The sequence below is a fragment of the Gallinula chloropus genome, assembly GCF_964237585.1.
Source record: "Gallinula chloropus genome assembly, chromosome: 22".
In the NCBI taxonomy this organism is placed as follows: Eukaryota; Metazoa; Chordata; class Aves; order Gruiformes; family Rallidae; genus Gallinula; species Gallinula chloropus.
Window position 1 is genome coordinate 6,820,467 of NC_140107.1, and position 23,971 is coordinate 6,844,437.

The 23,971-nt window shown below is 58.5% G+C and overlaps 2 protein-coding genes across 2 annotated transcripts; both read left to right on the forward strand.

The window, feature by feature from the left end:
• Nucleotides 1-531: 531 nt before the first annotated feature.
• MYCL (MYCL proto-oncogene, bHLH transcription factor) lies at nt 532-3,957 on the forward strand (the record flags this gene model as incomplete). Its single annotated transcript, XM_084274240.1, has 2 exons — nt 532-1,033; nt 3,380-3,957. 2 exons carry the CDS (start codon nt 532-534, stop codon nt 3,955-3,957), a joined length of 1,080 nt encoding a protein of 359 aa, XP_084130366.1.
• Nucleotides 3,958-7,471: 3,514 nt separating this feature from the next.
• On the forward strand, nt 7,472-23,315 carry TRIT1 (tRNA isopentenyltransferase 1; the record flags this gene model as incomplete). The annotated part of the gene is made up of 11 exons (XM_084274367.1): nt 7,472-7,651; nt 13,157-13,297; nt 13,720-13,818; nt 14,033-14,181; nt 15,092-15,234; nt 15,509-15,620; nt 16,086-16,198; nt 17,315-17,392; nt 19,713-19,822; nt 20,148-20,265; nt 22,701-23,315. 11 exons carry the CDS (start codon nt 7,472-7,474, stop codon nt 22,910-22,912), a joined length of 1,455 nt encoding a protein of 484 aa, XP_084130493.1. The 3' UTR covers nt 22,913-23,315.
• Nucleotides 23,316-23,971: the final 656 nt, after the last annotated feature.

The following is a 23,971-nucleotide window of genomic DNA, read 5'->3' on the forward strand; positions in this document are numbered from 1 at the left end:
AACCCCCAATCCCCATCGGGACCTGGGGGCACACTCCGGGGGGTCCGGGGGCTCGCCAGGCTAGCACCCTGTCAGCATCCCGTTAGCAGCCCCGTCAGCACCCCGTTAGCACCCCGGTAGCACCCCGGTAGCACCCCGGTAGCAGCCCCGGGGAGCCCTGCGGGTGGTCGCGCCATCCCTTCCCCGGCGCACCGGGGGCGGGGCCAGAACACGGCCCCGCCCTCTATGCAAATAACAGCCCGGCGATTGGCGGGCGGGCGGGGCCGCGCGCGCGGGCAGGCTATAAGAGCGGGGGGAACAATGCGCCCGCGGTCCCGGCTCGGTGGCTGGTGCCGCCGCGACCCGCAGCACAGGGCAGGGGGGCGGGAGCGTCGGGAGCCGGGGGCGCTGCCCCCTTCCTCCGTGGGGCTGGGGGTGCCCCTTTCCTGAGCGGGCCTGCGGAGCGGGTGGGGGGCGTGCCCCCTTGGCTTTCTGCGCGCCCCCTCCTTCCTTCCCCCAACCCCTGCTTTTGCCGCCCCCTCCCATGCAGAGATGGAGTTGGACTCGTACCAACACTACTTCTACGACCACGATGCCCAGGAGGATTTCCACCGCTCCACGGCCCCCAGCGAGGATATCTGGAAGAAGTTCGAGCTGGTCCCCACGCCCCCGCTCTCCCCGCTGGGTGCCCCCGGGGAGAAAGCCTGCTGCTCGGGGGCGGAGGAGCGGGGCTGGCTCTCCCGCTACTGCCTGGCCGGGGAAGAGCCGGAGTACCTCATAGGGACGGGGGAAATCTTCGGGAACCTGAGCGCTTTCATCCTCAAAGACTGCATGTGGAGCGGGTTCTCAGCCCGAGAGAGGCTGGAGAAGGCGATGACAGAGAAACTTTCCACGGGCACGCAGAGGGCCACCCCCCACAAACCCTCCTTCGCCCAGGATTTTGGGTTCAGCAGCTCGGTGAGCGAGTGCGTGGATCCCGCTGCCGTCTTCCTTTGCCCGCTGGCCGAGAGCAAGATCCCCGCATCCTCGGGATCCGAGGGCCAAAGCGACTCTGGTAAGGAAAGGAGCGAGATGCGGGCTGGTCCCGGGCACCCTCCAGCCTTGCCGCGGGGAGCCCGGCGTGGAGGGCACGCGTGTCCGCACATGTCTGTGCCGGGAGCCTCCTGCCTTTGTTGCGGCTCCAAGCGAGCCCCCGTCCCGGCCCCGCGAATGAAACGGTCTCGGCTGCTCCCCTTCCCGGGGTGGGGGTGGGGGGTCTGCTTGGGAAAGCCCTCGCAGATGAGTGAGTGGGGTCCCCCTCGGCCTTTGCGTGGGGGTTGGGGTGGCCGCGCTCGCTCGTCCCGACCCCACGGGAGCCTCGGGGACAAGGTGGTTTGGGGCAAGTTTGCAACTCACCGGGGAAAGTTTGGGGGCGGGGGGAGGGAGGGCGTGCGCGTTGCAGAGCGCTCGGCTCCCAGTTTGTAACCTCGGCTGCTTCCCCTGCTCCCCACGCTCACAAAGCCCACCCGGGACGTGTTTCCCTCGGGACAAAAGGCAAAACATCCCTCGGGGGCAGGCAGGTTGCGGGAGCGGTGGCCGCGTCCCCGGAGGGATGGGCGGGAACATCCCACCGCAGCCGTGGCGGGTCCCAGACCACCCCCGGGGCACGTCTGCTTGTCCCGCGTGGGGGTGGGGGTGTGTTTACACGAGGTGGGAGAGAGAACCGGCTGCGAAGCGGCTGCCTCTGAAACCCACCAGCCACGGGCAAGGCTGCACCACCCCCCCCCGTATCTCGGTCTATAACCATCTATTTTCGGTCCCATTTACAAACACACCCCCCACCACATACACACCCCCCGTTGGCTCCCCAAACCCGCAGCCCCGGTAGGGCCGTGCACCGTTTCCCACGCAAACCGGGCTGAGTCGGCTGCCGTGGAAGCGCTGACGCGGCCCCCGCGGTGCCTTGACCCCGTTAATAAATCTGCCGGTGGCAGCGACCTGCGCCGGTGAGTCACGGAGCGGGACGGGCACTTAATGCCATTAGGAGCCCGGGGACGGTAAGCAGGCGGCGGGCGTAAGAGGCTTAACCCAAATTGGGGGGCCGGCTCGGGGAGGGGGAGGCAGGGAGCGTGGGGGGGGGGGGGGGGGGGCCGGTGGGGTCCCGGTGCCGGTGGGGTCCCGGGCTCGGTCCCGGCCCGGATCCGGCCGCGCCACGTGGGCGCCGAACAAAAAGCAACAGATTGCAAACAATGAGAGGGGCCCCGCTGACGGGCAGGGGAGAGGACCAATGGCGTCTTACGGTAGCCGGTGTGTCCCGCCAAGCAGCCAATAGGCGGCTTGGGGGGGCGGGGCCTCGCGGTCCAACTGTTATTGATGAGGGCGGGGGGGGGGTGGTGTGTACACACGTGGCTGAGACCGGCCGGGTTGTGACACTGATGAGCTAGGGCCGTAGTCGGTGAGCGAGTGCTTCCCCCTCCCACTAGCTGCAGTAGCAGGGGGGTTGGGCTTGCTGGGCAGAGCCCCCAGGGCTTGGGGGAGTGGAGTGGGGGCCAGTGGGTGGCTGCATCTTCCCCCAAAGCCTATGCGAAAAGGGGGATGCGCATTCCAAAAGGGAGAGCGGTGGCAGGCGTGTCGGTAGCCAGGTCACCCCGCTGTCCCCAGGGGCCAGCTTTGTGTCCCTAGGCTTTCCCGGGTGGGACGTGCCACAATGCTGCAGGCAGAGCGGTTTGGGTCCGGTTATGCTTTATTTGGGTCTCACTGTTCACAGCCCCCATAACCTCCCCCTGCCCCACCACCTCCTGTGCTCAGGATGCCTTCAAAGTTCGCCGAGTCTATTGGCTGGACCCCTTCACCTCTCCCATCCCCCCCGCGCCGCGGGGGATTGTCCCCTCTGTCCCCGGGAAGCCGGGGCTGAATGGGGTTTATCGCTTGTGAAAAGTAACAAGTCACCCGAGTGGGAAGCTGCAGCGGGGGAACAAAGGGCAGCTCTGCCCCACAGCCCTCATTTACAATTCCGATGCGCCCTGGAAGCTCAGACCGGGATGAACTTTGCAGTTAGGCTGTCCCAGGTCCCCAGCATCCTGCTCCTCCTGTCCCCTCCCTGGGCAGGTGGGCTCTTGGGTGTTTCTTGCCCAATGTCTATCCCGGATGCTTCTTGCTCCCGGTGCAGAAATGAAGCTGGAGTAAAGCCCTGTCCCCATGACGGTGAAGGAAAGCTCCTTCCTGTGCCACAGTATTGGAAAAGCATTTAAATCTCATCCCTTCTGCCGGTCGCGGGGTGGCCTTGCAGTTCATCGTGTGTGGGATGGCAGCGGGGACACCATCCGTGTGGAGAGGGGGTGACGAGAGATAACCGGGGGTTCCCGACTGATGCTGACTTCTTCTTTTGTGGTGGTGTTTTCGTTGTGTCCGTTCCGAGCAGAAGGTGAGGAGATTGATGTGGTGACGGTGGAGAAGAGACAGTCGCTCAGCCTGAGGAAGCCGGTCACCATCACGCTGCGTGCCGACCCCCTGGACCCCTGTATGAAGCGTTTCCACATCTCCGTCCACCAGCAGCAGCACAACTACGCTGCCCGCTCGCCGCCGGATGCTTCTCCCCCACCGCAGCCAGCGCAGCAGGATGAGGATGATGAACCTCTGAGCGCCACGGAACCAGCCCCTGCCAGCGTGCTGCCAGAGCCTGGTTTGCCAGAGCCTGGTTTGCCAAAACCCAGCAGCAGCCCCGGATCCGACAGCGAGGACGTGGCCAAGAGGAAAAACCACAACTACCTGGAGCGTAAGCGGCGCAACGACCTGCGTTCACGCTTCCTGGCCCTGCGGGACCAGGTGCCCGGGCTCGCCAGCTGCCCCAAGACCCCCAAAGTGGTGATCCTGAGCAAGTCCTCTGAGTACCTGCAGTCGCTCATCAGCGCTGAGAGGAGGATGGCAGCGGAGAAGCGGCAGCTGCGGCTGCGCCAGGCCCAGCTGCTCAAACGGATTGCTCACCTCAAGGGACACTAGTACCCAACGTGCCCCCCCGCCCTCCCCAGCTTCTTGGTTACCACGACCCCTCCCGGCTCCCTCTCAATTTGCACATTTTTTTACATTTTTGTTGGTTGTCTGTTCACCTGTTGGCCCCAGGGGACTGAAGCGCGCAGCCCTCACTGCATGAGGGGTGGCTGCAGGACTGGGGGTGCAGAGGGGGGGTCCCTGTGGCACTGCCTGCCTGGGGTGGCTAATTGGCACTGGGTGTTGCAAGATTTCCCCTGTTCCCCCCATGAAGTGACTGCTTTGAATCATGAGCTTGACCCTTTCCCCTTCTCAGCCTTTCTCCACCAGTGGCATGGCTGGGAGCTGACCCTGGGTGTGCCCCAAAAACCCCAAGCAACCATAGCCTGCTTTGGCTCAGGGAAGCAGGCAGAGGCAGATACAGCTGGACAGACCCCTATGGAGACAGTGACCATGGGTTATTTCTCTCACTGGCGTTAACAGCACCCTGTGGGCGACCCCCCTTGCTCGGCTGGACCGTACCTCACTTTCTTACCACTTCACGCAGTAGCTTGTCTTGGATTTAATGTTCTAGAAACTGCTGCTGTAACTGCGAGTCTTATACTGGAGGCTGTGTTTTTATACTGTATTTTTGTACCACTTTTTGAGAAGTATTGGTAAAGAGTTTGCTTTTTTATATATATAAATATATAAACTTTTTTTTTTTTTTGCTGGGGGGTTCCTGCTGCACTTTAGGGAGATCAGGAAGGGGCTGGTTCCTACCACACCCTTGAGCTGAGTCCTCGTGGAGGCCAGTTCCCCCCCTTGCAGCTCTCCAAACCACCCGTTTGCAATAACAGGGGATTTTTTTTCTTTCCCCTTTTCCCACCCTTGTGAGCATCCTTGTGACCCCCCCCCCTTTTCCCACCCTTGTGAGCATCCCCTCACCAGCAGCCGCTTAAAATGCCCGGTGAAGCTTTGGGCTTTGCAGGGAGCCTGGCTGGAGGTGGCAGGTTGGGATGCATGGGGAAGCCATGCAGCTTTTGAGGCTTCTCCCACCTCTGCCATCCCACTACCCACCCTGGGGTGAGGTATGTGGGTGGCAGAGTCCCCTATCCCCTCCCAGGGGTGCTGGCAGGGGTGGCCCCACAGGACAGCACCCTTGGGGTCCCCACTGACCTGCTGAGAACTGTTAGAGTTAACACTGTGGTTGGATTTAGCACTTTCTTCATTACCTCACACTTCATAAATAAATAAGTTTGCAACAGCCTGGGTTGGCTTTTTCCATGCAGATGGCTGTGGGTTTCCATGCATCATGTTGTGACGCTCTTGGGAGGGGGGGACCTGGGCTGGCTGATGGGTTTTGGGGTGTCCTGGCCCCTTACAGAACAGAATTTAATATACTTTACCCCAGGGCTTGGCTGCTTCTCTGCTGGTAAGACTGAGCTCTTTGTCCTGGCTTTCTCCCAGCGATGGAAACAGAAGTGGTCACGGTGGTGGGGCCAGGGAAACGAATCACCTGGATTATTTTTCCTCCTTTTAAGTGGCTTTGTTGGCAAGGAGGGGTAAAGAGCCCACGCTGGGCTGGGAGAAGGCTTGGGTGTAACTGTAAACCCCTCTAATGGGGCTCAGGATGGTGGGTGCAGGGCGATCGCTGCCCCGTGGGTCAGGGGATAGGGCTGTGGTTGGTGGTAACCCTATAGGGGAGGGTGAATGCAATCTGCTGGCTTCCAGGGGCAGCGGAGAGCTTCATGGGCCTGCTGAGTGGATGAAATCACACAGATAGCTGTGTGTTCACTCTGCTGCCTCCCCACACTCGCTGCGTTTAGGTTTCCTTTGTGCTGGCAGCAAAATCTTACTCCTAAACGCAGGAGGGATCCTGTTACTGCTGAGAAGCCAGCCCAGAGCTGCTCGCTGCAGGAGGCTCAGGCACCTGGGCAAAGCCAAACAGCAACGACTCCACACACAGTGCCCCTCAAACACCCCTTCCCTTCGGTTCCAGCAGGGATTTCACGCTTTCTGTGTAGCATGGCACACGGTGCTGCAGTGTTTTAGAGCTGTGTTAAAGCTGCTCATGGGAGGAGCAGTTTAAACACGGAGCCAGGTGACCTAAATCTGACACTTCCATGTGCAGGAAACAAAGCCCAGATGTACTGGTCCCTCAAATGTTTTTGCTGTGACACTTGCAGACTGGTGTCTTTTTTGTTTTGTTTTGTTTTCAGCTCCAAAGGACCTTCCTAACAAGGTTTTTAGTTAAGGTGTGCTTTTCCTTTACATTCTGGAGGCATGTAGGAGGCTGAAAACAGTGTTTTTCCTTCTTGGAAATGATGTGCAAGATCCTGTGGATCGAGCTGAGATATCACCAGTGGAAAATGTGGTCGGTCTCAAATCAGGTTGAGGAACAGTTGCAGTTTTGCACATGCCTTTGAGTTCTCCTGCTTTAAAGGAGGCCATGCATAATACATAAATCTACCTGAAACTTCCCTGGTTACTGAAGCAGATGTACTGCCATGGCAAGGGCCAGGGAAGCAGCCTGATGGTGCTATTCAGTGAGCAAAATAAACACACAGGGCTTTTCCTCCTCGCTTGTTCTGTACCACAATTTGCAAGTGTCTGCCCTCATCAGTGCAATTCCACATCTCCAGGCCAGATGCAGTTGTTATTTTAATGCAGATTGCCCCACTCCTTGAAATTTACCCCCTTGCCCCTGCCACCATCCTTCTCCCCCCACTCCACCGTGTCCTCCCCCCCCAAACCACCCCTGCTTTATCTCCATAGCTCTCCTCCTGCCAGCCCTGGTTCTGCGTGGGGCAGCCTCAGCCGGCCCGGGGGTGCCGTGGGCTCGGTGCCGCCTTCACGCCTGGGCTGGCAAATTTTTAGGACAGTTTCCCCGAGGCGGCGATAATCCCTTTCCCTCCGAGGGGGGCCAGCTGCCCGCATCCCTCCCCGGGCCCGCAGCCTCCTGCTCCCTGTTGCTATGGCAAAGGATGTGTGTTGCCAGGGAGAGAGGCACCGTGGAGATACCCTCCTCCCGCCGTCGCCTTGGCAACCGTCTCCCTGCCTTCCCTCCCCTCTGTTGCCACGGAGACAGCGGCCCTCTTCCCCATCTCCCCGTGTGAAGGGGAGGGCGAGCCTCCTCCGGAGGCTGCCGTCGCCACGGCAACGCGCTCTTCTGTTGCTGTGGCAACAGCCCTGCTCCTCATCCTCTTGCCCCGTTGCTATGGCAACAGCATCCTTCCCCTCCCCATGCTCCCCTTCTCCCCCGAAAAAATTAAAAAACATAAGAAAGATAAAGTTCCCACGGGGCAGAACCCCACCCGTGGGCACGGCCCGGGGGGCTCTGAAGGCGGGGGGAGCCCAGGGGACCCGAAAAAGGGCCGGGGCGGGAGGATGCGCGGGGCGGGGGCCCTGACTGGCGGCCGGGGCAAGGTCAGGGAGCAGCGCTGGGGGCAGGAACCCCGCCTGGCAGAGGGACACAGGGCCCGGCCCCGTCTTCCCCGCGGGTGGCCCCGGCCCCGTCCCGCCCCCGTCCCGCCCGCCCGTCCCCATGGCAGCCGCCGGGCCGGGCCGGGCTATGGCGGCCGCCGCGCTCTGCCTGGGCCGGGCTTCGCAGCCTCCGCGGCCGCTGGTAGTGATCCTGGGAGCTACCGGGACCGGCAAGTCGGCGCTGGCGCTGCAGCTCGGGCTGCGCCTCGGCGGAGAGATCGTCAGCGCCGACTCCATGCAGGTACGGCGGGGCCCGGGGAAGGCAGGCCGCGGCCGGCCGGGGAAGGCCGAGGATAGGCCCCGAGAACCCAGAGGGGCCGGCGCCGGGCCTCGGGCTCGGGGAGGGCGGCCCCGGGGCTCGGGCCGCGGCCAGGCCTGGGGCTCAGGGAAGGCCGGAGCCGCTCCCGGAATTCCCGGGCCTGGCTGAGCCTGCCGGCAGGCGGCCTGGCCTGGTCGGGGCCCGGGGAGGCCCAGCCCCGCGGGGCTGCACGCCGGGCTCCCCCGGGGACCTCAGGCCGTGCGGCCTGTGTGGGGCAGCCCGGGGACGGATCCCGGGTGAGCTCCCAGCGCTGGGGCCGACCTGGGCCCGGTGCCTCTGTCCTGAGGAAGGGCCGGGCAGCCGGCCAGGGTTCAGGGCAATGTCCCTTCCCATGACACGGTCCCCAGCCACGGGGCTCTCAGCCACAGGCTCGCACCCACCCACCGGCTGCCTCGCACCCTGGCTGGGGACCCGGCGAGGCAGCCGTGCAGGATGGTGCGGGCATAGCGTGAGGCTTTAACGTGAGCGCTGCCCTGCCCAGCCACCCAGCAAAGGGACACTGACACGGGAAGGAGCGTTACAAATGATACTTGCTACTTGCCAGTGACACAGTCTGTGGTCTCATCTCTTATTGCAGGCGGCAGCGTGGAGTCTGTGGGTTGTACAGTCAGGGTCAGTACCCACCAAGGAGCTGAGCCTCGCGTCGTGTGTCCTAATTGTCATGACATTCCTCCACCACAGGGATTTTGTTCTTGTTTAGCAACACAGTTTCCTTCCTAATCAACACTTTCACTGTTTTTTTTCCCTATAACACTTGAACTGTCCATCAAGTTTAATACTTAATGCATAATTACTACACTTTTCAGGCAGGTGTTTTCTGCCAGCAGCACCCTTTGCCCTCTGTGCTGCTCAGACTGACTCGCTGACTTGCAGCCGCCTCCTGGTTTCCTGCACCAGGCTGCTGATGCTGGTCACTCTATCCTAGAGACCTCAATTAAAAAACTCTCTCTCCTGGATTTGGAGCGAGCAATCAGAAAGCTTTAATTTCATGGAACATTTTCCTTAAGGCCTCGGGGAAAGAGTGTTCGATGGCTGAGCTGAATTGACAAAATCCCACAGGGGCAAACATGTTTGCATGAGATGCAGAAGCTTTGTCCAGCGCTGCCTGACTGTGGGCAGCTGCCCTCCTGGCTGCCTGCCCCAGCCAACATGACCCACCTGGCATTACTGGTGTTGTGAGCCCTTAGCACTTGCTCCCTAACGAAGGACGGGCACTTCCATCCCACTGTCCTGTGGGCTGGCACTGCCTGTGGGCTGGTCAGGGCTGGAGCAGCTTTTAGTCAGCTACTCCTAAGTTTCCAAGGTGAGTTATTCTGCTCTAGTGCCCATGTCAGAGCAAAGCTTGACCCAAACAAGCAGCAGAGCTTTTGTTTTTGGTAGTTAGGCCCATTTTGCTTACTGGGAATGCTGAGGGGTTTGGACCTTGTGGCTGCTGTCCCTGCAAGCTTCAGTGTTGGGGAAAGGGCCAGTGAATTGAGCAATCCCACCAACACACGAGGCTCCTGCTGCATCCTCAGCTCTGCAGACATGGCTGGAGCTGACTGGTGTGCTGTGGCGTCTCAGTTCCCGCTGGTGGATGTTGTAAAGCGTGTGTTTTGTGCTCTGGCTGTTTCAGGGCCCACTATGGGAATGCAGGCAGTGGGAGGATGCTGGCTGCAGGCGCCCAATGGCATCCCGGCTCGAGCGGCTCTTGTCCTCCTTTCCTGCTAATCTCATTCTAGCGTGACTGTGACTGTGGAGCGGGAGCTGAGCAGCTCTGCTACTTTTATCCCGTAAGGCGCCGTGCTTGCGGCGCGGCGAGGCGGGGGAGCCCTGCCTCTCTCCACCACCCCGGCCGCCTCAAGGCACAGCCTCAAGCAGCCTGTCTGCGCCTCCCCCACCACGCTCCACTAACCCCTGTGCCCTGCTTAGGCGGCTGCAGCCAGCCAACTGGGTCTGCTTTCTTGCTGGCTTTGTTCCCCGTGGAATATTGTCTCCCTGCTGTGCGTCCCTTTCGCCGCGCAGCGCTGGCTCCGATGTCCCTGTGGAAGAGCTGCTGGGTTTTTAAAATCCCACTGCTCCTTCTGGACTGACAGCTGCCTGCGACCCTGTCACCCGCAACCCCCTCTGTCCATTCATCGCTGCGCCCCGTGCGGGCTCTTGCGGGGCTCTGACAAATGCTGGCAGTGTTTTGGGCAGCTGCTGGAGCTGGAGCCAGGCTCGGGCAGGGGCTGGGGAGCCCTGAGCCCACCTGTTCCTGCACACAGGCACCCCTCTATCTCCAGGACATGTTTGTCACGGCCCTGAGTCGCTGTGGTCAAATTACAGACTTAGCTGCTGCCTGCGCACAGCTCAGGAGCCCTGGTTAATCTGGTGGCCTCTTAATCTTTCTTTTTTGTCCTTTCTGTTGCTGTTTGTCATCCCAGTGAGTTTCCTCCAGCAGTAAGTCATTCCCAGGGAAGCCAGGCAGAGTGACGCCAGCCCTGCTTCTTTATTCCCAACGGAGTGTGCAGCGATCCCCATGCCAGCTTGCCGGAGGGCCTCATCTGCTTCCAGTAGGGATCAGAGAGGGGCAGATCATGCTCTCCTCGCTAGGTTTGAGTCCTCCAGGCCCCTCTGCAGATCCTTTGGCCCCTGTGAAGTCTTCATGCTCTCCCCAGCTGTAGGTGGTTTGGATGTGCCTGGGGTCCCCATGCCGCGCAGCCATCGTGCCGCCCTCAGTACCCTGCGCTCTGCGCTCACCCTGCCCTTCTCTGGGACAGATGGGGACAAAGGGACAGAGTTCGGGATCATCCCAGAAACTGGTGGGCTTGGGAGAGCCCACCCTTCCCAGGCTGTGGGATCCTCACAGGCACCATTTCCCGAGAATCATGGTTGTTTTGTGTCTCCTGCCTCAGTTTCCAGCACAGAACTGTGAGCTGTGGGGCTGACCTGCCCGGAGGTTTCAGCAACAGAGGTGGGAGGACGCCGTCAAGGCTAAGCATCTTTAGTCCCCTGCCTTGTATTCGGTGTCTCAGAGGCCTGCTGCTCCAGGCTGCTGCTAATCTGTTTTGGGGCCTTAGAAAGCAACAAAGGCTTATCTGAGCCGCTTGCTGAAAATAGAACCCAGCGTCGGGAGGACGTGGCGGTGCGAGGCCCTGCCGACAGCCAGCTGGTGGAAACCTTCTCTGGGCTTTGCTGGGTGTGTGTAAAAGGCTGCCTTTGTTTCCTCCCAGCCCACACACTGACACTGCATTCCTCCTCTTGTTGCCTGATATTCCGGGGAAGCTCTTGCTGGTTAATCTCTGGGAGAACCTTGGGGGATTGGAGCCTGAACTGTAAATCCCAGCTCTGCCCGCGCAGGGCACTGGGAGCTCCCGGCTGCCTCCCAACCTCCCCAGTAGTTCTCTGTGTTGACTGAGGTTTCGGGCAGACGAGTGGGAGTTGGAGTTGCTGGAGGGCCAGACTGGCCCTTGCAGGGGGAGGAAGGCATGGAGCCAAGGGCTGCTGAATTCATAGGGGGGGTTTTGGTGTCGGGAACTGCATTGAATGGTGCTGCTCAGCCTTGGGCTTGGGTCATGGAAGAGGATCAGCGGGCTGCAGCCAGCCACGGGGCATGTTGGCAGAGAGCTGCCTCTTGGGCCTCTCCTGTCTGCTCGCCCTGGGTTTCTGCAGGGCAGGAAGAAAGAGTATTTGGTTGCCCTCCTGCTCCCCCTCGCTTCCTGCCCGCAGGCAAGCCTTTCTCCAGCGAGGGACCTGGAGCAGGGGCTGGCCCTCACCCTCCACGCTGCCAGTGCAAGAGTTAGGCAAGGCAGGGAGTGTCTGCCTGGCTGCAGCCTGTTCAGCAGCCCCAGCAGCTCGCATGACTGCTCCAGGCAGGGATTGGGCTTCCCTGCTCCACTAACCTCACCGTGTCCCTCGCTGCCACTCCATGCCTTCTGCCCGTGGGTCACCTCTGTGTCACCTCATCCTTCTGTCTGGGACCAGTGGGTGGAAGCCGTGCTGCAGCCAGAGCCTTGGCAGCTTCCCGGAGGGTGTAAAGGGGCAATTTGTTTCTGGAAGTCTGGCCCTCTGGCTGGGGTGGTTTCTGGGTGATGGGAGGAGGAAATGACTTCAGCCATTTTCAGTCCTTTCTCCTGTCAGGTCGGTTTACTGGGAGCTGGGAGACTGCTGCAAGCGGGGAGGTACGGAGACCTAAACCCATCCTCCCTGGGAACAGGGCACAGAGCAGAGCTGTAGCCACTGCCTGGCACGGGGAGTGCTCGGTCCTTGGCGTGGCACAGAGCAGTGCTGGACAGAAAGGCTTTCTGTGCACTGGCTGTCAGCACCCTTGGGTGCAGGTCCCTGCTCTGATGGCTGTTTGTCTTGCAGCACACACTGACAGACGTGCCTGGAGCCGTGCCGGGGCCCAGGGGCACCCCGTGTTGCAGACAGTTGTGTTTGCATGTGGTGGGGAGTGGGGCGAGCAGCCTTCCTCTCTTCTCCCAAGTGAAAGGTGCCCTCATCTGAAAGGGTTCGGCTCAGGGGACCCAGGTGGGGATGGGACACCCAGCTGAGGCAGCTCTGGTACTTGCAAACTGCCTGGGTCTGCTGGCTGGGCTGTGGCTGTTGCTTTGCACAGCCTGGAGGCTGGTTTTGGGCTGTGGCTCGGATGTGTGCCGCTGGCGTTGCTCCTTGGCCCAGCACCAAGAATGCTCCCCAAGGGTTGGTTTGGGTGGCTTTTGTTTCTGTTCTGCTCTTAGCTAAGGGCCAGCATCTCTCAGCAGAGCTCTCCTAGGTTGTATATGCCAAACTCGAGCTTGAAGATGCAGTGAGGTGCTGCTTTTTGCACTCACCTCAGTGCAGGACAGTCCCTCCTCTCCCTGGGGGTCACTGTCCTGCACCCATCTGCTTTGCTCCCCTCTGTACCTGGCTGGCTCGGTGAGAGCAGGCAGCAGGCAGTATGCCAGGCTTGTAAGGTGTGTGTGAGCTGACACCATCTGTGTGTGTTCAGGAGGCATCCAGAGAGATCTGTGTGTGTTAGGGGAAGCAGTGATCCCTGTTCCCCAAAGAGCGTCGGTGCTGTGCTACAGACGGGTGTTTGGAGGGAGGCACACAAGAGTTTCACCTGCAGCAGCAGCAGCAGGTGAGGAGCATGCAGCTCAGCTGGTTGTGTTGATTGGGCTCTGACACCGCTCTCTGATCACTCCATCAGCCTTTCCATCCCCAACAGCAGGGTGATACCAGACCAGGAAAGTGGCTGTGAGCGGTCAGACTCACAGTTCATCTCCCACAAGCACTGGAGAGAGGCAGTTTGGCCCTGGCAGGAGCAGGTGCTGCTGGGATTCCTGCTGCCTGTTTCTGCAGAGACCAGCAAGGGGTCTGGAGGGGTGACAGGGGCAGGCAGCAGCCATGCGTGGGGGAAGGAGCGTTGGTCAGTGGGGATTTCATGGGATGCAGAGGTGAATGGCTGTCTCTTCTCTTCCCCAGGTGTACAAGGGCTTGGACATCATCACCAACAAGGTTTCTCCCCAGGAGCAGCGCCTGTGCAGGCACCACATGATCAGCTTTGTGGATCCCCTTGTCTCTAACTACACGGTGGTGGATTTCAGAGACAAAGCCGGGGCTCTGATATCCTTTCGCGCTGCAGCCTGCCTGGCAGAGCAGCTGTGCTTTTCCCCCTTCCACAGCCAGGTCTGCACCAGAGATGGGTGTTTGTGGCAGCCCCCTCTGGTTTTCAGAGGATGCTGCTAGCAAGTGGGGCTTGGGGCTTCTTTTAACAAGCACATGCTTAGGGCAGCTCCTCCTCAGGGGTCATGGAGGAAGATCTCTGCTGCAGGTATTCCCTGGCAATCCCCGGGTGTCTCTGAGTTTTGGTGGAGGCTGTCACAGCTGACACTGGATAGTGAGAGCTGAGGGACACTTATAACCCTGTCCTGCAGCCTCACTGACTCCATAGGGCTGGAAGAGTGGGGTCTGGGCCCCAAACTGCTGCTCCCCACAACCCTCCCTCCCTGCTGTCCATCTCTGCTTACGCTCCCTGACTGTGGCACATTGAAGATATCTTTGCCCGAGACAAGATCCCGATTGTTGTGGGAGGAACCAACTATTACATCGAATCCCTGCTCTGGAAGGTCCTTATCAACACCAAGGTACCATCAGAGGGCTGTGTATCCCCCTGGGAAGGGGTGAGCCCCATGTTCAGGGCAGGTTTCCTGTGGCTGGCCATGGTGCTCCCCCTGTTAGAGTGGGGCAAGGAGGACCAAAAGCCCCTCGTTCGCCTCATGGGTCTGGGGGATCATCTTATGTGCCCTGACCTTGCATATGGATGGGTGGCCTGACATGGTGTGGCCTTGCACCCCACAGGACAAGACCAGCGTGGCCCCTGGGCCAGTCACTGACAGGAAGGTGCAGCTGGAACAGCTGGATGGTGTTGAGCTCCATCGCCGCCTGAGCCAGGTGGACCCAGAGATGGCAGCCAAGCTGCACCCCCATGACAAGCGCAAAATGGCCAGGTGAGCTTGGTGTGCTGGGGGCAAGGGGTGCAGCCCCCCACCCTGCACCCCTTCCTAGGGAATCCTGTGCCTGGGAGCACGGCAAGGTGGGCTCTCCCATCCCAGGTGGGTGCTCCTAGCCTCGTAGCAAGGTGCTTGGGGACCTTGGAGCACCAGTGTAGGGGAGCTCTCTGGGATGTGAGACTGTTGGCCACATGGTCAACCCCAGCTTGAACTTCCTTTGGGGTCCAGGACAGCCCCATTGCTCCTGGTTTGTGTGCACTGGGGCTGCTCCTGCTGCGGTGCCCCAGCAGCAGGGTTTATCTGGAGCTATTTAAAGAGCAAGCTGCTGTGCTGGCTGAGTAACATACCTGAGCTCTGTGGGAACAGCAGGGCAGCAAGACCAGGCTTGCTGCTTTACCGGGCCCAGCCCAGCCAAACCCTGGCCCAGGGGGAGCAGAACGCCGCCCACCCCATTCGCACGGTGTAGGGGGGGAACGACAGAGGGTTGGGCACCCAGCACAGCTTCCTCCACCTCCCTGGCTGGGCTGGGCCGAGCTGGCAGTAACGCTTTGCAGCACCGGCAACGCTGGCCCCTTCCCTGCAGCCCTGCCTGGCTGGAAAGGGCAGGGCTGGAGCCAGAACCCCATCCCCTGCAGGGCTTGTCCCAGTGCCAGGCAGGAGTGGGTGGCTGTGCTCTGGGCTCCTTGGGTGCCATCGCTATGCTCTGCACTGCATTGCACCCTCAGGACCTGGGTGTGCTCGGGATGCCGGGCACGGGAGGGGGCAGAAACCTGCCCTCCCCCAACATGAGAGGGTTGGATCGCAGCAAGTGTCTGCGGTTCCCTTTGCTGGAGCCCCCAGGGCTCCTGGGGAAATGGAAAAGCTGATCCTCACCCAGCCTCTGAGCTCTGTCTGTCTCTGCTCACAGGAGCCTCCAAGTGTTTGAAGAAACGGGGATCCCCCATAGTGAAATCTTGCACCAGCAGCAGGAGGAGGAAGGTGGGGGGCCCTTAGGTGGGCCCCTGAAATACCCCCATTCCTGCATCTTGTGGCTCCATGCAGACCAGGCAGGTGAGAGCGGGCTCCTGGCTGGCAGAGTGAGGTGATGCAGGCTTAGGGCTGACTCCCTGCTCCTGCCCCAGCCTCCTCCCTGATCAAGGCAGCAACTCTGTGGCATCAGTGGGCGAGACAGACGACTCTCTCCCCTCACTTGCTGGGCTCTGCCTTCTTCAGGTGGCTCAGGAGGCTGGCAGTGCCACACCATGCCCTGGCACCTTGTCTGGCAGTGGGCCTCCTGGGGACAGGGCTCTGAGCAGCTGAGCATGTCCTGCTCTCCTCCTCCCAGCTCTGGACCAGCGGCTGGAGAAGCGGGTGGATGACATGCTGGCTGCGGGGCTGCTCGAGGAGCTGCGGGACTTCCACAGACGCTACAACCAAGAGAAGGTGGCTGAGAACCGGTAGGTGAGACACCAGCTCCCTTTCTGCTCCCACTCCCACCTGCAGGACCCATGCAGCGCCCACACTGACTCTGCCTGCAGCACCTCCGACGTATCACTGCTCCTGCTCCTGCATTGTCTCCTCCTGCAGCAGGACCAGCAGACAGGACAGCTGCCTGCCTCTGCACCAGCCAGATCCTCCAGAGCTTCCTGGCCTTCCCTGCTGGAATGCTTAGACCAGGGTTGGTCGAGTAGCAGAGTCCCCATGGGTCTTGGTGTTGAATTAATTTAGCCTGGACTTTACCTGCCAAGCGGTGACATTTCCCCTGGGTAAAGATTCCTTGGTGCTCCCTGAGTGTTCACATGGCAAAGCTGACACGGGGTGGCCCAAAGCTCATGAGACCTCAGCTGTTCTGGGGAGGGTTACAATCTCCTGCTGTTCTGAAGGAGCTGGCCTTTACCTCTGCCTCTTGTCTTGTTCTCCAGGCAGGATTACCAGCATGGTATCTTCCAGTCCATTGGCTTCAAGGAGTTCCACGAGTACCTCATCAGTGAGGGGAGCTGCTCGCCCGAGACCAGCGCCCTGCTGCTGCAAAAAGGTGGGAAGAGCACCCTGTGTGCCCTACATCCCTTGTGCCACGCAGCTCCAGGTGACACTGTGTGATGGCCTGAACCCAGCTGGGACCTTGGGGCAGGTCTTGTTGGGGTTGAGCTGCACCTTTCTCTCTGCAGTTTCTAATTCAGCCAGCCCAGGGGGACAGGGAACTCCTTTTTCAGTGCTTGGAGAGCGTCTCTGAGCACACCCAGAGCAATTCCTTCCTCCTTTCCCCAGGCCTCCAGGGCTCTGGAGCTGGTCCACCAGTGACCTGGGTGATGGGGTCCCAGCTGGGATGTGAATTCTGTGGACAGCAGGGCTGGAAGGGAGGAAGGAGGCAGAACTCAGCATCTGCTTTAGGAGCAGTATGATGGGAAGTGATCTGGGGATCTAGCAGATCACAGTCTGAGTCAGTAGTCACACAGGTGTCATTCTGGAGTGACTGGATTGATGAGCTGCTGTTAGAGAGCTGCTCCATTCCTCAGTACAGTGAAGGTCCTGGGTGGAACTGGTTGGTGTTGGGAGGGCTCAGTGCAACGTGGAGACGGAGGCTGAAGAAGGCATGGGAATGATAAAAGCCTTGAAAAACAAGGCTGGTATGCAGAAGGGTCTTGTTGTGTCTGCTCAGGAGATGATTACAGAGGGATATGATAAGCCTGGTACTAAATACCGAATGGATGTACAGGGGTGAAGCGCCCACTGTGGGTAGGACAGGGAGTGCTGGGCTCCCTTGGGCAGAGGAGTGTTCACTTGGGCGTTGGGAGAGCAGCACAGCCCCTGGACAGGTTGTCCTGTCTGCTGAAAGCTTCAGGAATGAGCTTTTGGGCCCTTTCCCCCAGTGTTCACACGAGGGCATTTGGGACACCTTGACCAGCTGCCAGTGGCCCTATGCTGTCTGTCAGGGCTTTGCTGTGACCACCACTCCTCACCACTGGCTCAGAGACGCCCAGGCTGACACAATTACTCCCCTTAAGTGAACGTGGTACCAGCCAGGACAAACTTTCTCCTCATGTGGTTTGCTCGCAGCGGAGCTGACAGCCTCTTCTCACTCTGCTCTGAGCTCAGCTTGCAGCACTGTGCTGACCTTTGGTTTCTGTCTTCTTCTCCCTCTGCTTCAAAGGGATCCAGGCCCTGAAGCAGGTGACCAAGAGATACGCCCGGAGGCAGAACAAGTGGGTCCGAAACCGCTTCCTGAGGCGTGAGTGCTCTGTTCCTGCCCTACCCCTTCCATCCTTGTCTCACATCTCTTCTTGTCCCTCCTCAGCACATCCCCTGCTCCCAGTTCAAGAGGGGAGACTGGTGGCTCCTCCACATTGAGGCAGTATGTGTTGGGGGGATGAGTCCAGTAGGGATCCCACACAGTCACACAGAATCCCATGGTTGGAAAAGACCTTTGAGATCATCAAGTCCAACCGTTCCTGTCCTGTGCTGATCCACATCCCTGAGCACCTCAATCTACCTGTCTGTTAAACACACCTAGGGTTGGTGACTCAGCCCCCCTCAGCCCCTGGACAGCCTGTTCCAGTGCCCAGTAACCCTTTTGGTGAAGAACTTTTCCCTAACATCTGATCTGACCCTGCCCTGGTGCCCTGAGCTCATTTCCCCTCGTCCTATCACCTGTCACTTGGGCAGAGAACCAACCCCCACCTCTCTGCACCCTCCTGTCAGGTCATTGTAGGTGGGGAGAAGGTCTTCCCTCAGCCTCCTCTTCTCCAGGCTGAACATCCCCAGCTCCCTCAGCCGCTCCTCAGAGGATTTGCCCTCCAGCCCCTTCCCCAGCCTGGTTGTCCTTCTCTGGACTCGCTCCAGGCCCTTGATGTCTTTCTTGGAGTGAGGGGCCCAGAACTGGACACAGGACTCGAGGTGCAGCCTCCCCAGTGCTGAGTACAGGGGCACAATCCCTTCCCTCGATCTTGCCTGGACAGTTCTGGCTGCCCCATGCTGCCCTGGCTCTGCAGGGGTGTGCTACCAGGATCTACCTAGCAGGCTATACCCTGGTTGCAACGTGGATGTGTGGGAAGGAGAGCAGCCACGCATCCTCCTGAGGCCCAGCACTGTCGCTATTCATCTTGCCCACAGTGCGCCTGCCCAGACACTCAAGAAGCCAGCTCTTTGTCACCACATCCCCTGTACCCCCTGCTGCCTGTCAAGGGACAATCTTCCCCTCCTGACACAACCAATATCCCAGCAGAATAGCACAACCACAGGCTCAGCCCCATGGCAGGCAGCAGTAGGCGATGATGGCTGCAGCATCCTTGCAGCCCACCTTGCCCACAGTTCCTGGGGTGCTTAGGGAGGGGGTGCACAGCACCATCCCTCTCCCTAGGCACCCAGATGTGCCCCCTGTGTGGGGTGAAACCCCCACTTGACACCTGCCCAACACATGAGGAGCAGGAGCCCGTTGGCCGCTCTGAGCATGAGCCGTGCTCACCGCGGTGGCAAAGAGCCAGCAGGACTTCCCCATCCCAGCCCCAACCTTGGAGCAGGGCCAGCCACAGCAGCTGGGAGCCGGGCACTTGTTGAAAGGTGCTTAGTAGGGGCAAAACAAGAATAAAATAAAATTAAAAAAAGAAAAAAAAGAGGAAGAAAAAGCAGGGAGAAGCTGGAATGAAAAGATGGACTTTGACCGGGGTGCGAGAGCTTTCCTGGAGCCGTGTGCGTGGTGGCTGTGGCTCACCTTTCTGGTGGCAGGTGTGCTTCAGCTCAGCTTGTTTGTGGTCACAGCAATAAAAAGCAGCACCTGCTGAGGCTGGCACACAGCAGCCTCTGATGGCTTTGTCCGAGCTGGGACCGTGGCCCCGATGTCTGCGGGCAGGTGAGCCGCAGCAGGGCAGCGACGTGGATGGAGGGAGCGGGAGCTCTCTGGCTGCAGCTGTCATGCCTTGCTTGGGTGGCAGTGAGCACCCCATGTCCTTAAGGTGGCTTGGGGGAGGCCAAAAGAGTGGCTTTGAAACTCTGCCTTGTCAGGTCGAGGCGTTAGTAAAGCATCTCCTGCTGTGGCCTGCTGCTGTGAGCTGAGAGTGTCGGTCCCTGCAGCCACACCAGCAGTTACAGCCCCTAGTGGGAACCTGCACCTGCAGATTCCTCCTCCAGGCTCCATGTCTGCGTCCCCTTCTAAGCTTTGGGTGATGGCTTCATGCTTGGGTCTGGCTTTTGATCCTCCATGGCCTCCTGCAGACCATGGCCGTGATGAAGCCGCTGCTGTTAGGATGGGCTGTGGGTGTGCTTGTGTCTTGTTGCACTGTCCCAAAGGCAGACAACCACAGAGTGCTTGCTGTGGGTCTTAAGTGTTCCTCACTTTTAGGGTGGTGCCCCCCAGGTCTGAGGCCTTTGGTGGTTTTGGCTGTGGAAAAGCTGCTGCTGTTTCCTTCTGAATGTTGAGGGACAGCTAGAGAGGAGAGAGCAGATTGTCCTGGGGACATCTGGAGAGGAGAGAGCAGATCGCCTCGGGGCACAGCATAGCCCTGTGGGTAATGCCAAGGAGGTTCTGGTGTCTCTACCTTTCTGTGTCTCCCTAGGTCCTGGGCCCAATGTGCCTCCAGTGTATGGCTTGGAGGTGTCTGACCTCTTGCGCTGGGAGGAGGATGTGCTGAAGCCCGCTCTGGAGATCGTGGAGAGCTTCATCCAGGTACTGGGTAACTGGAGTTTAACACCTTAACTCTCAGTAGTCTCTAGACCCTGTAACTTGGTGCTTAGTCTCTTCTGTGAGCAGGCAGTCTGCTGCCCTGTCCTGCCTTGGCCTTTCCTTGCAGAGGCCAAGGGTTTTTGTCTAAGCTGGAAATTGCTCCCAATGCCCAGTACTCTGCTTGTCTCTCATGATAAAGCTGCAGCATGTGTCCTGCTCACCTCAGTGTCAGTAGATGGCAAATTCACACCCCAGACTCTGCCAAAGTGAACACAGCCAAGCAAATTTTCACACTAGAAGCCAATTTGAGCCATTATTTAATCTGCAGGGACGTGAGCCCCCGGCGGAGCCTGTGAAGATGGAGTATGATGCACACGAGAACAAACGGAGTCATCACATGTGTGAGCTCTGCAACAGGCTCATCATCGGCGACAGGGAGTGGGCAGGTAGGATCCAGCAAGGAGGAGAGGAGAGGGACCTGGGAGGGAGCTCAGCAAGCAGAGGGATGGAGCGAGGCTGTTTCCCAGAGCAGAGGCAGCTTCCTTGGCTGTCTCTGCTCTGCAGGATGACCCTCAGCACATGATCTTGGGCTTTCAAGGATTGTTTACAGCCACGGATGAAAGCAGCCATTTGCAAGCCCAGAGGGGGTGCAGGAGCTGTGCCACAGCAGCCATCTGTTGGGCTTCCCCCCCTCCCCTTCCCCAGCACCCAGTAAACACTGCCACGCTCTGCCCTCAAGCCAGACTGGGGATCTATACGTAGCATCAGACCTGTGTTTGGGTCAGGACTCCCAGTCCTGTTCAGCACTTGAGATTCTTCCTCAAAAAGCACAGAACAAATCTTATTTCTTCTAATTTTTTTTTGTGTAAAATGAGAATTTCTTAAGGTTTTTAAAAGCTCAGTTTGGCTCTGATATCTCCTATTTGTCTGTTTGGGGTTTTTTTTGTTGAGGTTTTGGGTTTTTTTTTTAAGTATTCCTGGCTGCAATGGTAATAGAAAGGGATTTTCTATTTTCAATAGACTTACTTTAAAAGAGCTCAGTTGGAATCAGATTAACTCAGTGAATTTATCTGCACTGTGAGGCTCCTGCTGAGAACCAGAAACAAAAAAAAAACCCAAGGAGTGGAGAAACTGCCCTGCAGAAATGAACCTGATAAATCTCCATGTGCTGCCCACATGCTGTGTATGCAGCCACGATGCAAAGATACATTTCTCAGGTTGCTGGTTGTTGGATTTGGATGAGTGGCTTATTCCAGCTGATCTAGGGAACTGGTGAAAGCAGAGATGGAACTTGGCTCAGGGTAGGAAACTCGTTGTAGTGAGATGAGTTTGTAATTGTTATTTTAGTTGGTCTCAGCTGTCTGAGCTTGGAGGTGCTGCAAAGGAGCTGTACCTCCTCCAGAACTGGAGGACTCTCAAAGCTATGAGGATCCCTGCCATCCTTCCAGGTCCACCAAGTTTTGTGGCCGAGTGGGAACTCTTCAAGATCCCCTCAAACTCTACAGCTGGAACTGCATGTCCTCTGGGCGTATCTTCCCAGATTCTGAAGGATGATGACAATACCTTTCTCAACCAGGACCAGCTGTTCTCTGCATCCAGCTGAATCTGGCTCAGAGCCCCAGATGGTGGGAGAAAAATGGTCCAAAACCTGGGTGTTACTTGTAACTTCAAAATTTAGAAGCTCAGAGGGAAGTGAAAACAGCATTGGGAGCTGATCTGCAATCTGCTCTGTTAACTCAAGTTACAGAGAGTTCTGGGAGCTGTTCCCCAGAACCCTGCTGCCTCTGGAAGAGATTTTTTTTCTTTCCTTTCTCTAGTTTTTTAATTTGTATGGACTTAAAAGAGCACACCTCCCCAGACAGCAGCAGCACTCAGCTCTGCTCCCAGCCACCTTACGCCTTGGTGCTGCTTGCAGCAAATCATAAGAGGTGAGACTCCCTTTCCAGCTGAGGGTGACCCCTGCAGCGCTGTGATAAAGCAGTGGCTTTGTGTGTCACTTCATCCTCTGGCAGGAAAAGAATGTCTGGAGAACACCTGAAGGCCTTGGCTGGGTGAACATGTACCCTTGTTTGATAAAGGCCCCTGCTTGAAGAGTTTGCTGCTTTAATTACTGCTCTGGTGTCTTGGAAACAGCAAAACCACCCTGCTGAGATGCTGCATTGGGCTGGTTAGGCAGTACCACCAGTACAGGAGGTTTTACCATCCTCAGCTCCATGATTTCAAACAGAAATGCAGCTCCTGCTGCTCCACTGCATCAGCACAAGTTGCATCCCTGGGGTGATGCTTCTGTTCCCATCTGACTCCCACTGAAGTGCTCCCATAGCCAGGGGCCTTGCCCTGGAGTTATGCAGAAGCGTAATTATGCTCCAGGCTCCATCCCTACCTGCTCTGGAGATGTTCAGGATATCCCTGGTGCTGTGGTGCAGGCATCTAGGCTTACAAATGACCCTGGCTGTGCTCCACGGGCTGGTGAGGAGTTGCACAACCTCACCTGCACCCTGCATGGTGCTGCCTCTTCAGGAACACTTTCCTTTCTGCTGCCCTCCCAGTGTCGTGTCTCAGTTGGGAATGGACTTGCTGGGAGAGTTGAGTCCTGACAACCTGGATGCTTCTGCATATACAGAGCCAGGGTTTTTTCCCCCCTCTCCTAGTCCCTGCTGCATTCAGGAGAAGGCTTGGAAAGGTTTGAGTCCTGATAATTCAGCCTAGAAGTGTCCTGAGAAGCAGCCAGGGCCAGGATTAAGAGTTTGCCTTCCTCTGGGAATGGATTGTGTGGGGAGATGGGCAGGGAGGGTCCTTGGCACTGCACAGGGGGGGATCAGTTGGGTACTTCTTTCTCCAGTTCCCCAGAGTTCACTACTCTGTCTGCCTCTTTCTCCAGCTCACACACGATCCAAATCCCACCTGCACCATCTGAAGAAGAGAAGGAAGCTGGAGGCTGCCAGCCATGCTGCAGAGACCGAGGGGGGCAGCGGGGGCACAGAGACCCCGGGTGAGGACAGCAGCCAGCAGCTCACCTTTGCTGCTGGCTGCAGAGCAGCTGGTGAAGGGGAACAGCCACTCATCCACCAGTATGGCAAGGAAACAACATAGTCCTGGGACACCTTGAGCCACCTGAGTAGGTTTTTTTGGGGAGGATGAGACATGTGTGTGAGTGACAGCCGGAGGCCACATCAGCTCTTCTTCATGTGGCCTCATCATACTGTGTTCCCATGCTTCCCCAGCCCTGCCTGGAGAGGGCTGGGCTCCAGGGCAAGGCTGTGAGGAGCATCCTCCCATGCCAAGCATTAATTCCTGACAGAGACGCAGCATTATCCTTGGAATGGTTGAGCTGATCCTGCTGGCATGCGAACGTGTCGTTCTGGGAGACAGAAATACCCTGCCCTCCTCCAGCTTGGCCAGGAGTGCAACTCTCCAAGTGAGCCTTTATTGTGGAGAGGACTTTTTTCCCTGTCCTTTTATATGGAAATAAAGTAGCAGGATTATTGTGGGTTCCCCTCCCTGTTAACAAGCGCAGTTTTCTTGCTCTCTGTTTCTACCTGGCCTGGCTTCTTTGCTCTGGGCACAGAGCAGGACATCATCCAGGCTTGGTTCCTTCTTCCAGTCACCTTTCCTGCAGCTTCTGAGGGAGCTGAGCAGATGTTCTCAGCTCGGGGGAGGCAGGCTGATCCCTGCACACAGAGCAGGTGCAGAAGGGAGCTGGCACCTGTTAAACAGGAACTTGGAAATGATCTCATCGAGTTTGCAGCAGATGAGTCTGTCCTAGTTAAAGCTGAATTCCCGGGGGTTTACACTGTGGTTTGGCAGTGGGAACTGGCCCTGCATTTGAATCTGAGTTGCTGAGCAGCAAATTCCTTGTGCTGTGTCCGTGAGGCTGTTGTTCCTGGAGCACCAGCCTCACCGCTGTCCTTCCCAGTGTGCTGCTCTGGGTGAAACCAGGGAGGGTCTTTTCCAGGGTATTTGGGATTCTCCTGGGCAAATGCAATCAAGATGGTTCCTCTGAGGAGGGTTTTGGGTTGGTAGAGCTCAAATTCATCCTTCAGCCGCTTGTGATACACTGTGTGGCAAGAACCATCTCCCAGGGCTTGGCCTGTGAGGGGAAGGGCTGTGTGGGCAGATGTGCCAGGGCAGGCTTGGAGCTGCCAGCTCCAA